The sequence below is a fragment of the Ostrea edulis genome, chromosome 6 (assembly GCF_947568905.1).
Source record: "Ostrea edulis chromosome 6, xbOstEdul1.1, whole genome shotgun sequence".
NCBI classification, from domain to species: domain Eukaryota; kingdom Metazoa; phylum Mollusca; class Bivalvia; order Ostreida; family Ostreidae; genus Ostrea; species Ostrea edulis.
In genome coordinates this window covers 91038159-91053458 of record NC_079169.1, presented here as the reverse complement: position 1 = coordinate 91053458, position 15300 = coordinate 91038159, and the positions used below count along the sequence as shown (strand labels likewise).

At 36.5% G+C, this 15300-nt stretch overlaps 2 protein-coding genes across 2 annotated transcripts; both read left to right on the top strand.

The window, feature by feature from the left end:
- Positions 1–131: 131 nt before the first annotated feature.
- On the top strand, positions 132–1417 carry LOC125646243 (protein FMC1 homolog). Its single transcript, XM_048872449.2, has 3 exons — positions 132–245; positions 433–585; positions 1100–1417. Exons 1-3 carry the CDS (start codon positions 162–164, stop codon positions 1199–1201), a joined length of 339 nt encoding a protein of 112 aa, XP_048728406.1. The 5' UTR covers positions 132–161; the 3' UTR covers positions 1202–1417.
- A 3708-nt stretch (positions 1418–5125) lies between these two features.
- Positions 5126–10428, top strand: LOC125646241 (GATA zinc finger domain-containing protein 1-like). Its single transcript, XM_048872447.2, has 4 exons — positions 5126–5566; positions 8356–8418; positions 8626–8806; positions 9860–10428. Exons 1-4 carry the CDS (start codon positions 5258–5260, stop codon positions 10183–10185), a joined length of 879 nt encoding a protein of 292 aa, XP_048728404.1. The 5' UTR covers positions 5126–5257; the 3' UTR covers positions 10186–10428.
- Positions 10429–15300: the final 4872 nt, after the last annotated feature.

Here is a 15300-nt window from a genome sequence, read left to right as displayed (position 1 = left end):
ACGTTCGTTTAACATTCATTATATTAGTACAAACCTTCATTTATATAAAAAGAACTGTAAATGAATAATCAAATGTAAACCTACCTGGCTACTGCAATTCACAATATAAACCCATGCTAAAGGTCACAAGTTTCACTTTTAACCCGTCCCGAAATATAAACATGGCAAGTCAACAAAAATTGAATTTGGGACGTCTGCTGTTTAAAAGGTTACATCGGGAGATGCAAACAACGATTAATTCTAAGGTTTCAATTAATGCAATTGAAAAATAGTATTGATATTAATTGTCTTTTCTTTCAATAGTCTGGAAAGAAAAGTATAAAAAAAATTATAATTCGAATTATCTCTGTTTTCATTAATTTTCTGATTATTGTGTATGACATACAGATTATAGTCTATGATAAGATATTTCTATTTAATGTATGATTGCAGGAAAAATTAGTGGACACGCCTGCATTTCGATACATTGTGAGCCAGTTTAAAGAGCACCAGGTTACAAGCCAGAAGTTGTGTAAAGGTCAAAATGAAGTGATCATGGTTGGACAGACCTATCTGTGCATGTTGGAGAGTTTGCGAAAAGCAGAGGTAAAATATATCAACAGCTTAAATGCTTTTTTTATCTACTGCCTAGTTTTTATCAGTCTATTTCCACAAATCATAGTATCAGACGACTTACAGACAACTGACAGTCGCGTGACATGTTTCTTAGACGCGTTCTGTAATTGAACTCATTTTCTTTCTGTGCTCCCCATGTCATTTACTTCTTAAATTTTCTCACAGCCAGTTCTCCTCCTCACATCTTCCCATTCCCCTCGATCCTGATTTCCCATTTCTTTCAACTTACAGAATATGAGGAATTATATGCTGTATTAAAAAGATTTTACTGTATTGTGATATTTTATTTGTTGATAATTAAAAAAAATATGTAATTATATATATTTCATCACCCTCCCTCCCCCTCTCTCCAATGCAAGTGCTTGCATATAGCTTTGAATCAAGTAACATATTGTGAAAAAAAACCTTTTACTTAGTTGACATGAATTTGACAGAATGGATTTTTATAAGTATGAACTAATTGAAGTTTTCAAAATTATTTCAGGAATTAGCACAGAGATACAAAACTACAGAGAGAACTGTGCAAGAGAGTGCAAACCTTGTTGGACTTCAAGTACCAAGTTCTTCATCTGTTGACAACAAGTGAAGACAGTGTCTTAGTGATCTTTAAGTTTATTAAGTTGGTGCTTGAGATGTATGTTTCATGTATATATATCATTTGACTTTGTCACCATGTGCATTTGTTTGGAGTGATCATTTTAAGACAGTATAAATTATGTATTTGTGTTAAATGACAGTCCGCCAAGGTAACTGGATGCCAGAATTTATTAAATGTATTGAAATAATCATTCATGATTACAAACTGATGTAATATGTGTTATACAAACAACTTAACAAGCTCTCGTGTAACCCTACTGAAGATGAAACCAGCTGTTGCTAAGCCAAATGGCAGTACCTGAAAACATAAAAAAATTTAATCCCACTGAAATCCCAGATATTAGATAAAAGATTGATCGATAATGATGTGGTGATATGCTGATTTTAAGTTGAATATGAACAAAAAATCACGATCAGTGACATAACTTTTGTTAAATAAAATATTTACTACCTGATTCAAAATCATAACAACACTTTTTATGGGTAATTGCTCCAAGACTTGCACATTTATTCATGATAAGTACATATATCACGCGATCTGCCTCACTGCCTTGAGGAATAATATCTTCAATATCTACAATGACATATACATCTATATATATATACCTTTGTAACAAATATTTGTATCATGTACATTATATACCTGTATGATAATATACATTACAACACAATAGCAATGTGTATGTAGAGGGTGGGTGTACAGCGTGTGAACAGCGCAAAGTCTTGAGCTCGAATGACTGAGAAACAGAACCTGCTAATCATGCTCTACATAACCGGTCTTACTGGTATGACACGCCTGAATCCCTTCACAAACTATAAATAGCAACCACGTGTTCGACGTAACAGGTTAGATTTATCAACCTACAATAAATATGTATACCAACTGGCATTACAATATTTACTGCGTTCATGCTTGAGTGATCAATTTTACTATGTTTTTCTTTCTTCAAACTTCAGTTTTGTAAGTGCTACAAGAAACTGTCTATATTAAAGGTGCATTCCTTGCAACCAGAGGAGGCATTCCTCCATATAGAATACAGAGGAGGCATTCCTCGCAACCAGAGGAGGCATTCCTCCCTATAGCATACAGAGGAGACATTCCTCCCTATAGCATACAGAGGAGGCATTCCTCCCTATAATATACAGGGTAGACATTCCTCCCTATAACATACAGAGGAGGCATTCCTCCCTATAGCATACAGAGGAGGCATTCCTCCCTATAACATACAGAGGAGGCATTTATCTATAGCAATACAGAGGAGACATTCCTCCCTATAGCATACAGAGGAGGCATTCCTCCCTATAGCATACAGAAGAGGCATTCCTCACTATAGCATACAGAGGAGGCATTCCTCCCTATAGCATACAGAGGAGGCATTCCTCACTATAGAATACAGAGGAGGCATTCCTCCCTATAGCATACAGAAGGGGCATTCCTCCCTATACCTTACAGAGTAGGCATTCCTCCCTAGAACATGCAGAGGAGGCATCCATCCCTATAACATACAGAGGAAACATTCCTCCCTATAGCATACAGAAGAGACATTCCTCCCTATAGCATACAGCTGAGGCATTCCTTCCTATAGCATACAGAGGAGGCATTCCTCCCATAACATACAGAGGAGGCATTCCTCCCTATAGCATACAGAGGAGGCATTCCTCCCTATAACATACAGAGGAGGCATTCCTCCCTATAGCATACAGAGGAGGCATTCCTCCCTATAGCATACAGAGGAGGCATTCCTCCCTATAGCATACAGAGGAGGCATTCCTCCCTATAACATACAGAGGAGGCATTCCTCTATAGCATACAGAGGAGACATTCCTCCCTATAACATACAGAGGAGGCATTTATCTATAGCATACAGAGGAGGCATTCCTCTATAACATACAGAGGAGGCATTCCTCCCTATAGCATACAGAGGAGGCATTCCTCTATAACATACAGAGGAGGCATTTATCTATAGCATACAGAGGAGGCATTCCTCTATAACATACAGAGGAGGCATTTATCTATAGCATACAGAGGAGGCATTCCTCTATAACATACAGAGGAGGCATTTATCTATAGCATACAGAGGAGGCATTCCTCTATAACATACAGAGGAGGCATTTATCTATAGCATACAGAGGAGGCATTCCTCTATAACATACAGAAGAGACATTCCTCCCTATAGCATACTGAGGAGGCATTCCTCCCTATAACATACAGAGGAAACATTCCTCCCCATAGCATACAGAGGAGGCATTCCTCCCTATAACATACAGAGGATGCATTTATCTATAGCATACAGAGGAGACATTCCTCCCTATAGCATACAGAGGAGGCATTCCTCCCTATAACATACAGAGGAGGCATTCCTCCCCACAACATACATAGGAGACATTTCTCCCTATAACATACAGAGGAGGCATTCCTCCCTATAGCATACAGAGGAGGTATTTATCTATAGCATACAGAGGAGACATTCCTCCCTATATCATACAGAAGAGACATTCCTCCCTATAACATACATGGGAGACATTCCTCCTTATAGCATACAAAAGAGACATACCTCCTAATAGCATACAGAAGAGGCATTCCTCTTTATAGCATACAAAGGGGGCATTCCTCCTTATAGCATACAGAGGAGGCATTTCTCCCCAAAACATACATAGGATACATTTCTCCCTATAACATACAGAGGAGGCATTCCTCCCTATAACATACAGAGGATGCATTTATCTATAGCATACAGAGGAGACATTCCTCCCTATAGCATACAGAGGAGGCATTCCTCCCTATAACATACAGAGGAGGCATTCCTCCCTATAACATACAGAAGAGGCATTCCTCCCTATAACATACATGGGAGACATTCCTCCTTATAGCATACAAAAGAGACATACCTCCTAATAGCATACAGAAGAGGCATTCCTCCCTATAACATACAGAGGAGACATTCCTCCCTATACCATACAGAGGAGGCATTCCTCCCTATAGCATACAGAGGAGGCATTCCTCCCTATAACATACATAGGAAACATTCCTCCCTATAACATACATAGGAAACATTCCTCCCTATAACATACAGAAGAGGCATTTATCTATAGCATACAGAGGAGGCATTCCTCCTTATAGCATACAGAGGAGGCATTCCCCCCTATAGCATACAGAGGAGGCATTCCTCCCTATAACATACAGAGGATGCATTTATCTATAGCATACAGAGGAGGCATTCCTCCCTATAACATACAGAGGATGCATTTATCTATAGCATACAGAGGAGGCATTCCTCCCTATAACATACAGAGGAGGCATTCCTCCTTATAGCATACAGAGGAGGCATTCCTCCCTATAGCATACAGAGGAGGCATTCCTCATTATAGCATACAGAGGAGGCATTCCAGGTAACACCATGGTGCTTACAATTCTCTCTCACAATGAAACAATCGCATGAATCTCCAACTAAGGGATATGGAGTGGTAAATTTGAATATAAACTCAGTTATTATAAGATATCATTAATTCAGTTATTGCATGCTATAATTCATTTCATGCATGCAAGTGTTTCCAATAGATGCCACAAATTCATTGTTTCTACATGATATATTTAAGTAATATAATCTGTGCAATATTTTACAAGAACAGTCTAACAATTATGTATTTGTTATGATCTGTATTGTGTGTAATTCAAGATTACAAATGCATTGATGTGGAAGATATAGTTTTTGGCCAAATATTAGAAGGTCTTTTCATTTTGAAGCATTTAAAAACTTTGAAATAGTTGGTATATACATAAATATAACAGAATCGCGAAATAAAAAGGACTTGAACAAATAATTGATATCCATGGATTCATTTGTGGGTAAATAGTCCTATCCCACTTTAACATTCTTTATCACATGAAAGCTTTGTAATTTCCCTGCATTGCATTACGATTTTTAAAACGCTTTTGGGATTAGGACAATTAAACATGGAGGCAAAAAAGTGATTATAGAAAGAAGAGATTGAAGAAAGTGTGCTTTGTGTATTTAGCGTCGGTATTGTCAAATAGTAAATAACAATGCCTCTTGGTAATAAGCCAGTTTGTGAATTATGCAAAGTTACAAACTCAACGATGTGGAAGAAAGGCAGCAGTGGCGAAGTTATATGCAACTCGTGTTCACTGAAACAAAGCTGTCCCGCCGGTGGTGAAAAGGATTCAAATGACAGCAATGGTAGCATCCCTGAACGGACCAAAAGTAACGGTAACTTAATAGGTCCTGTACTGAGAAAAAGTGCGAGAATCAAACCAACCAAACACAGGTATATAACGGCAGCAAAGGCGTTGGCAACCAAGGGGAAAAGCAGGAGGATCGTCTTCAAGAAGAGTGTAAGTGTCTGCTGAAAAGTCATTAATTATCTAAATATACTAATCAATTTATACTAATCAATCTAGCGAGGAAACAGAATTGGTAATAAGTGCCAGTGATTTTTGATAAGTGGTAAATTAACGAATTCTTTATCATAACCACCTATGAGGTTATGTACTGGATAGAATGTTCTATCGTTCAACAGGTTGGGAACACTTCCCCTATAGCGAGATATTCTCGCTAAAACGCGATTATCCCTCAATAGGGAAAGTAAATATATCCCTTACAACCGAGAAAAATACCAGTGGAGTTCATCTCTTCGTGTTTCACGTGAAAAGAAGAAAAAGTGCTAAAATGTCTGATACCTATGCAAATATATTAATCAAAACAAAAACACGAATGACGTGTATTGTATTTCAGACTGCTTCCCTCTTATGCAGAAACTTTGATATGCAATTTCTTGACTATGTTGTCAATTTCATAGAAACAATTCGCATCATGATGATGTTGAGTGTGTGTCACACTTATTCAGCGTTGCACGGGACTTGCCATTATTTTCAATAAAGACACCAAAACACCTGTTTATGGTCATGTTTACTCTCTCGCTAAAGAGGAATAATCGCGTTTTAGCGAGAATATCTCGCTAAGGGGAAGTGTTCCCAACCTGTTCAAGTGATAATGTACGTCATATGGACTCGATTTTGGCCTATCCCCTGACACAGTTAGATTATTTTAACTACATATGTACACCAGACATAATTTGGTTTACGAACGAACATGTAATTTTAATTATTTGCTCAGCAACAATGTTTTTTGATTTGACATACGACAAGGGGACCTTCTCATCATCAGAACAAATCCACTGCCTTATTGGAGTTTATTGTCATGCACAATTCATGTGTGCATTTTAATTTTGTGAGCTTATGTGTCAGAAAATTAACTTGTGTATATTGCTGTATATGAAGTTTTTAAAAAATTTCCTTGGAAGCAAATTAATAGTTTTTATTGTCAATATCAGTGATTTTTCTATATTCTTTACAAGGGTCCTGTGGCTTTCCAATACTTATCATTTCCATTAATGGAACTCTTCAAATTAAAGGCGCGTAAAGTCCTACTACCGGGACAACATAATGTAAACACATTACTTAGGCATACGTAATAATAACTGACTGCAAACCACAACACTGATTAAAATTTTAAAGTCAAATTTAGGAATTGATTATTCTTACAAGAAAACAGACGAACTTATTAAACTATGTGAGGAAGAGAAGCTACTTTTGCCAAATCTGACTGATATAAAGCGTCAATCGCAAGAAGAACTGTGAAGGGAAAAACCTATATGCACATCCAACACAAGAACTTTTCTTGTAATTAATGTGATGAATATATTTTTTAAGTTATTCTGTCAGACTATGAAGACATTCTATTTTATCATACAGTTAGGACAGGTTCATATGGCATGGACTTTGTAATCGTACACGTACCCCCCCACCCCCCTGTATGCCAAACTGCATTTTTTAAAGACGTTTATAACACGAATTAACACACCTAATACGTTTCCAAACTGCATCTATGGTAATTTGAAAATTACAAAATATTGATGGACTTGGGTGTCCAGAGAACATCGTTGTTTGGAATTTTTAGAATAGGTGTGGTGGAGTTTAAAAATCATGTAACATCTTTAATAAGATAGTGTTAGAATATTTGAAAAATGCAGTTTGACTAATGGTAATTTTATTTAAATACACTATGTATTTTAACTCTTAAAAAAAAGGGGGGGGGGTGCTCTGAACGTTTCGTTTATGTCCCCGTAATCTCGCACTTGCTCGCGAGATTTGTGCATTTTCTTACCAATGACGCACAAGAGTCATCAAAGCGCGATAACTCCAACGAGCTGGTAATGAGAAGTATTGGGAAAAATTATCGATATTTCATTTAAATTGGGAGAAATCAATTTTATCGCAAATAAGTTTCAAAATCATATCAAACATTATATTATTTTTTATTTTACACATCTAATTTTCTTTAAATTTCTAAAATTTTCAACTATTCTATCCAAATCATCATTCCATAACTCTTTGTTAAGTCTTATGTATATGTTACACATCAAATGTTTATTTTTTTTCAAATACGTTTTCCTGGCATAATTTTATTATTGGGAAAAATGCAAGCAAAATTGGGGGGAAAATGACAATTTTTAGGAGGGGAAAGGGCCGAAATTCGGACCCAAAATGGGCCTTAAAAAATCACTGAATATGGTTAATATCTTCTGTGTGGATATTATCATTTTCCAATTAAAATTTACAACTTTCAATTACAATTAGTATTTTGTATACACATTTGTTTACATTATCAGAAACTACTTCTCAAATACTAGCTTTTATGCATTTTTTTTTTTTTCATTATAAAATATTTTTCATTATGAATTTAACAGTTTATTGTTTCATGTGAAATTCTATGTACAGGTAAATGAAAATTGGAAAAAGAGGTTAGAAATATGAAATTTATGATTAAATAAAAGTGATCGTCCACTGTCTTGAAACAAGTTAGAGAACTTCATATGGATCTTTTAACAAGGAGCTCTATTTGAAGAATCATTCAGAGTATATATGATTGAAAACTGTGAGTTCCAGACTCTCAGTGAAAAAGATACCCACCCCCCCCCCCCCCCCCCCTCACTGATTGCTAATCATCGATCCTAAATACTTATACATGTATGAATATATAATGATGCACTGACAGTTGTGTTGTATTATTATTTACAATGCACATCATGTATGTATATACCAGGTAATAAATGTTTTTTCAGCAACCAATCAAAGCTCCAAGTGCTGTGTCAACAGTTGTAACGGGAGAAAGTGTCTTTTATGATGTAAGTTTATTACTACAATGTGGTTTTTTTCTCTATTTTTCTATTTACTTGTTGGTAAATACAAATAAAGACGAGGAAAAAAATTAGAATTGTGCAGACTAGTCAGTATCATGATTAGAGGCTTGGTCTGCACCTTACATACACAAAAATGATTTTTAAATAAAGGCAGCTCACATGAAGTGTATTATGTTGAACTGTACTTTGTAGGGCATGTACTATCAGACAGGTGACATAGTCTCCCTTTTGGATCACGATGGCTCCGTGTATTATGCTCAGATTCGAGGATTCATGCAGGATCAGTATAACGAGAAGAGTGCGGTGTTGTCCTGGTTATTGCCAACGCAGAACAGCCCTAAAGTAGGATTCGACCCGTCAACGTACATACTGGGTATGTCATCAACAGATACAATATATATCATAAATAGGGAAATGTGCAAGGTAAAAATAAACTTGTTGAAAATTTTAGAAACATCCAAATTGTCTTTTCCTTCTCAGTGCAAGGTTAGTGGCCTAACATTCCGATTGTATTCTATGACTTGGTACATGTATACTCTTATCATAGTGTGCTACAATGTTACTTTTGTAACAGGAGTCCTGTAACTCAAGTGAGTTTTTCTTATTAAAATTTGTCCATTCTCTGTTGTCATAATCTTCTTTTTCAGAACCACTGGATCAATTATAATCAAACTTTCAAGGGGAGGTAATCAAGAAAAAGCAAAATATGGTGGGAACTTTTAAAAATCTTCTCAAGAACCCCTGGGCTAGAAAAGATCAAACATAATATGTGAAAGCTTCCTGACATAGTCACATAGTGAAGATTCAGTTTGTTCAAATCATGATCCCCAGGGTAGGGTGGGTATTAAAGTTTTATATATCGGGATATGTAAGAAAAATCTTTAGAATTCTTCTTCTTAGGAACAGCAGGGTCATGATTAGTCATATTGATATGCAAACATCCTTTGGCATTGTGAATTCAAGTTTGTTCAAATTATGGCCACAGGGGGTACAGTGGGGCCACAATAGGGGAAGTTTTATTTTTGAATGAATAGGGTAAAAACTTCTTTAAAAATTCTTAAGAGCGAAAGGGTCACCATCTCATGATTAGTCATTTTAATATGCAAGCTCCTCTGGTAGTGCAAATTCAAATTTAATAAATTTGTGGCTCCTGTGGGTAATGATTTAAAAATCTTCTTCATCATGACAGCAAGACCATGTTAGTAATATTAATATTGAAACATCTCTTTTTTGTGTGGAGTAAAGTTCAGTGATGAAGTAATGACCCTGTGGGATTAGGGAGGGGTCATGATAACAGGTCAAAATTTTCCATGTGAGTGGAGAGGAAAGAAATCTTTCAAAACTCTTCTGAAGAACAGGAAGGCCAAGGTGACTTGGGTGAGTATTGTTGTTAAATTATTCATCACTTTTTTTTCATGTTTTACAGGTCCTGAAGAGGATCTGCCACGCAAGATGGAATACATAGAGTTTGTGTGCCATGCCCCCTCGGATTATTACAAATGTCGCACTGGTCCCTATCTCACGATATCCCGTGAACCGGAATTGTGCTATATATGGACAACAATGGGAGAAAAAATTATCCCATCCCTCAATACAGATGAACTGTTTGGAATGAAAGATTGCCCCACCTCTAAATCACTGGGCAGCAAGTTCAGTAAAGATGACAAGAAAGAAAAGGGACACAAAAAACAGGACAAAGAAAAGCAACCCCCTGTAGAGGTCAAAAAAGAAATTATCGTTGATGATTCATAAGATAGTGTCGTTGACGATTCTTAAATGGATATTTAAAATGAAAGAAGAATTTACAGTACGTGATGTACAGTACATGTACCATTAACATGAATTTACTGAACTACATATAAATACCAGAAAGTGTTGGCATAAAACTTTTTAAATAGTTGTAAATGTTGACTTAAATAAAGCATGATTTTATCATCAGAGAACTTTTAATTAAACATTATGATATTCAACAATAAAGAATTTTTTAAAAATAAATTCTATTTTCAGCTTTACTCCATCCATACATCTGGATAGTAAAGGGTTATACCCTTGGTTTATTTTCTTCTTATCATACATGTGACTCTTGATAACTCAAGGGACCTTGATCAAATTTTAAGAGATAAAAAATTCAATCCAATCTGGAAATTAATTTGACCATTATGGTTCATATTTTATAGAATCAGAGTGCATATTTAGAACATCCTGCATGTTTTTTTGTATCTTTTCATGAAAGCTCAAGTGAGCTTTTCTGATCACCCATTGTCTGTCTGTCTGTAAACTTTAACATTTTCAACTTCTTCTCTAGACCCATTGGGCCAATTTTAACCAAATTCGGTACAAAGCATCCTTGGGGCAAGGGGATTCAAGTTTGTTCAAATGAAGGGCCACGCCCTTTTCCACGGAGAGATAATAGTGAAAATACATTGACGACTTTTAAAAATCTTCTACAGAACCACTGGACCAATACAAATACACTGTATATAGGGAAAATCTTTAAAAATCTTCTTCTCAAGAACCATTGGGCCAAAGAATTTTACATTTACATGAAAGCTTCCTGACATAGTGCAGATTAAAGTTTGTAAAAATCATGGCCCCCCGGAAGTAAGTTGGGGCAACAATAGTGATCAAAGTTTTACATGCAAATATATAAGGAAAATCTTTAAATATGGGCCTAGGTAACTCAGGTGAGCGATGTGGCCCTTGGCCCTCTTGTCTTAAAATTACAATTACATTGTCAAGTCTGAACAGCATTGCACAACTGTTCGGTTGTCATGAAAATATTACAATTAAAGAATTATCTACCCCAAAATAAGCATGGGTGTAGGGTGAGAACTGACCAATGAAACAATTGTGTACCCCAAAGAGAAACAAAGGATGTGTCACCTACATTGTATGTAAACACCCAATTAACATGGCCAAATAAAGCAGAAATAATTTCATACTTCATTGATGGCATGTATACGCTACCACCACTTCCGGATAAGAAGAAAAACAATGAAATATGTTTTACAGGACCTGAATTTTGCTTTAGAGATGAAGAACTTCAAGAGATCAGAAGTTTGAGAGATCAAGAGGAAATTTGTTTCGTTACAGAGAGAGAAAGAATTGGGAGCCATGATTTCACTGTGATATCGAGACCTTTTGGGTCCTCTCGAGTCACCCAAAAGTCACCTGTAGTCACTCTCGAGTCACCTGTAGTGTTTTAGTTTCCTGTTGACTGTCGTCACCCCTAGGCTAATGCTGTTTCTTTACAGGCTGTGCTTTTCCGCGTAGTGTTGTATTCTTTGATGCTTTTTAACAAGAGCTGCAGGGGCCACAATGCTCACCTGAGTTATCTTGCCCATACAGGGATAAAGAGTCGTGTTTGAGACACTACGGGTGTAAATCTGGTTGTGGACCCACTCTGACTGAATGGTCATGGAATGGATCTCTTCTACATAGAACACTTCTATATCAATAAGACTTAACTGTTCTTGCACATTCCTATCACAGGCACTCGACGTTTTAAATATCTATAATAAAAAAAATTGTCTTCCTGTAAACATAATATTATGTTTACAGGAAGACAATTTTTTTAATTATAGATATTTAAAACGTCGAGTGCCTGTGATTCCTATTTATGAAACATTAAGTCCCTATTTTTTGGCCCTATCCAAGGTCCAAGGACATGATTTGACCAAACCTGAATTTATACATTATGTAACATGTGTCCAGCCGAGCGGTCACTATTTATCTGTGGACACGTACCCGGTTACACCCGGGATTCTGCATTGCATATGATTTACAGGAATGCCTGTTGTCTTCAAGACAAGAAACGAACTTATTCAATATATTTACGATGATTGTTTCAGCCAATTTACCTAATCAATATATTTACGATTCGTATTTCAAAATCAAGATATAATTCAACAAGGATTTAACCTAACCCTTTACTTCCCTAAATCCAATGTCCCCGGACAACTGGCCCTTACCAATGGTTCAGACTACCGACCTGAGGTTTCTTACCAGCTGATGTCTCCAGCTCACTTTGACACTGGAGTACAGACTTATTCAGCCTTTATTGCCAAGTGTCAAAGCTACGATGGTTGATCAGCTAGCCAACCTACACTATAAGGCTTATTCAGCCCCAAGGTAGCCTTTTACTTACAAAAGATCGGCTTATTCAGCTTCTCTTATGGCTGTGGAGATCAGACTGACTGATCTGCGATCGACCGCTGTATATATAGCATTGGCCCAGTCCATTTCACTGTAGGGAACACAGGTTATCACCATGGCAAAACCCCATACCACCCGAGTTTCTTTGATTGGTATCACCCGATTCATCACAATTACATGAATGCTTGAACACTAAAATTATAGCCCCTTTGTTCTTCAGAAAATTCAAAACCAAAAAAATCTAACCATACCCTGGACCTAAGGGTCATGATGTAAACAAACACTAGGGGTCATAGAGTGGACAAAGTCTAAAGGTCATAAACTCCAGGGTGTGAATAAACTCTAAAGATCATAATGTGAATAATTTCTAAATGTCATGATGTGAAGAAACTCTAAAGGTCATGTAGCTGCAATAATGTAGCCCTATCTGATTTATTTTATTCTGATGCTTTCGGGATAGAAAAAAACAACAACACAAGAGGCCCATGGGCCATATCGCTCACCTGAGTCACCTTGGTCCATATCTGAAGACTTCCCATGTATATTTGCATGTAAAACCTTATCTGCACTATGTCAGAAAGCTTTCATGTAAATGTCAACTTCTTTGGCCCAATGGTTCTTGAGAAGAAGATTTTCCCTATATATTTGTATGTAAAACTTTCATCCCCTATTGTTACCCCAACCTTACCCTGGGGGCCATACTTTGAACAAACTTGAATCAGCACTATGTCAGGAAGCTTTCATGTAAATCTCAGCTCTTCTAGCTCATTGGTTCTTGAGAAAAAGAATTTTAAAGATTTTTCCTATATATTTGTATGTAAAACTTTGATCCCCTATTGTGGCCCCAACCTAACCCCGGGGGACATGATTTGAACAAACTTGAATCAGTACTATATCAGAAAGTTTTCATGTAAATCTCAGCTTTTCTGGCTCAGTGGTTCTTGAGAAGATTTTTCCTATATTGTATGTAAAACTTTGATCCCCTATTGTGGCCCCATCCAACCCCCGGGGGCCATGATTTGAACAAACTTGAATCTGCACTATATCAAGAAGTTTTCATATAAATCTCAGCTTTTCTGGCTCAGTGGTTCTTGAGAAGATTTTTCCTATATATTTGTATGTAAAACTTTGATCCCCTATTGTAGCCCCATCCAACCACCAGGAGCCATGATTTGAACAAACTCACAGGAAGCTTTCATATAAATATTAGCTTTTCTGGTTCAGTGGTTCTTGAGAAGATATTCAAATGACTCCACCCTATTTTTGCGATTATCTCCCCTTTGAAAGGGACATGGCCCTTCATTTGAACAAACTTGAAAGCCCTTCACTCAAGGATGCTTTTGGCCAAGTTTCGTTGAAATTGGCCCAGTGGTTCTGGAGAAGAAGTCAACAAGAGGCCCAAGGGCCTAGAATCTCTCTTCTGATAAATTGTACAACCCCACCATTTCTATTCTTAGCCTCTTAGTATTCTAAATCTTTAGTTAAATCCTAAGAATTCAAAAAAAGTAGGTCAATGTGACCTACTTTTTGGTTTACACATTTTGAGAACCCAAGAAATATCAACTGACAAAGTTTGATGATTTTAAGCCAATTAGTATCTGAATATTGAAATATAGCTGTCAAATTCCAATCGTAGGTCATGGTGACCTACTTTCTGGTCAGCGAACTCCGAACATGCAAGACCCATCAACTGACAAAGTTTGATGATAGGTCAAATAGTATCTGAAATATATAAATATAGCCGTCCAATTCCAAAAGTAGGTCAAGGTGACCTACTTTTTGGTCAACACCCTTTGAACATGCAAGACGCATCAACTGACAAAGTTTGATGACTGTAGGTCAAATAGTATCTGAAATATATAAATATAGGTGTCCAATTCCAAAAGTAGGTCAAGTTGACCTACTTTTTGGTCGAAACCCTTCGAACATGCAAGACCCATCAACTGACAAAGTTTGATGACTGTAGGTCAAATAGTATTTGAAATATATAAATATAGCCGTCAAATTCCAAAAGTAGGTCAAGGTGACCTACTTTTTGGTCGACACACTCCATTGACTCAAGAGCAGTTTGATGATTGTAGGTCAATTAGTGACTGAAATATATAAATATAACTGTCAAATGCCAAAAGTAGGTCACAGTGACCTACTTTTTGGTCGATACACTCCGAAGACTCAAGATGCATCAACTGACAAAGTTTGATGATTGTACGTCAAATAGTGTCTGAAATATAGTAATTTAGCTGTCAAATACCAAAAGTAGGTCACGGTGACCTACTTTTTGGTTGACACAAACCAAAGACTGAAGACGCATCAATTGACAAAGTTTGATGATCCTAGGTTTTACAGTGCCCAAAATATGCATCTAAAATTGAAAATGTGAAATTTGAATATCTGCAAAATTCAAAAAGTAGGTCACTGTGACCTACTTTTTTATAAATATGTTTCAAGGCCTCAAGATGCATCAACTTACAAGATTTGATGATTCTAAACCTCTCGGTATTTGAAATAACAACTTAAAATATATCAATAAATGATAAGCCATAAAATTCAGAAAGTAGGTCACGGTGACCTATTTTTCAGTTGACGCATTTCAAGGTCCCATGATCCACCAACTGACAAGTTTTGATGATCATAGGCTTCAAAGTGTCCAAGATATGCATCAAAATTAATTTTAAAATAAATACCTGCAAAATTCAAAAAGTAGGTCACCGT

Coding starts and splice junctions, on each gene's coding strand:
- LOC125646243 (XM_048872449.2), top strand. CDS start 162: ATGGCAAGTCAACAAAAATTGAATTTGGGACGTCTGCTGTTTAAAAGG. Junction 246..432: donor AAACAACGATTAATTCTAAG/GTTTCAATTAAT, acceptor GTATGATTGCAG/GAAAAATTAGTGGACACGCC. Junction 586..1,099: donor AGAGTTTGCGAAAAGCAGAG/GTAAAATATATC, acceptor AAATTATTTCAG/GAATTAGCACAGAGATACAA.
- LOC125646241 (XM_048872447.2), top strand. CDS start 5,258: ATGCCTCTTGGTAATAAGCCAGTTTGTGAATTATGCAAAGTTACAAAC. Junction 5,567..8,355: donor GGATCGTCTTCAAGAAGAGT/GTAAGTGTCTGC, acceptor ATGTTTTTTCAG/CAACCAATCAAAGCTCCAAG. Junction 8,419..8,625: donor GAGAAAGTGTCTTTTATGAT/GTAAGTTTATTA, acceptor TGTACTTTGTAG/GGCATGTACTATCAGACAGG.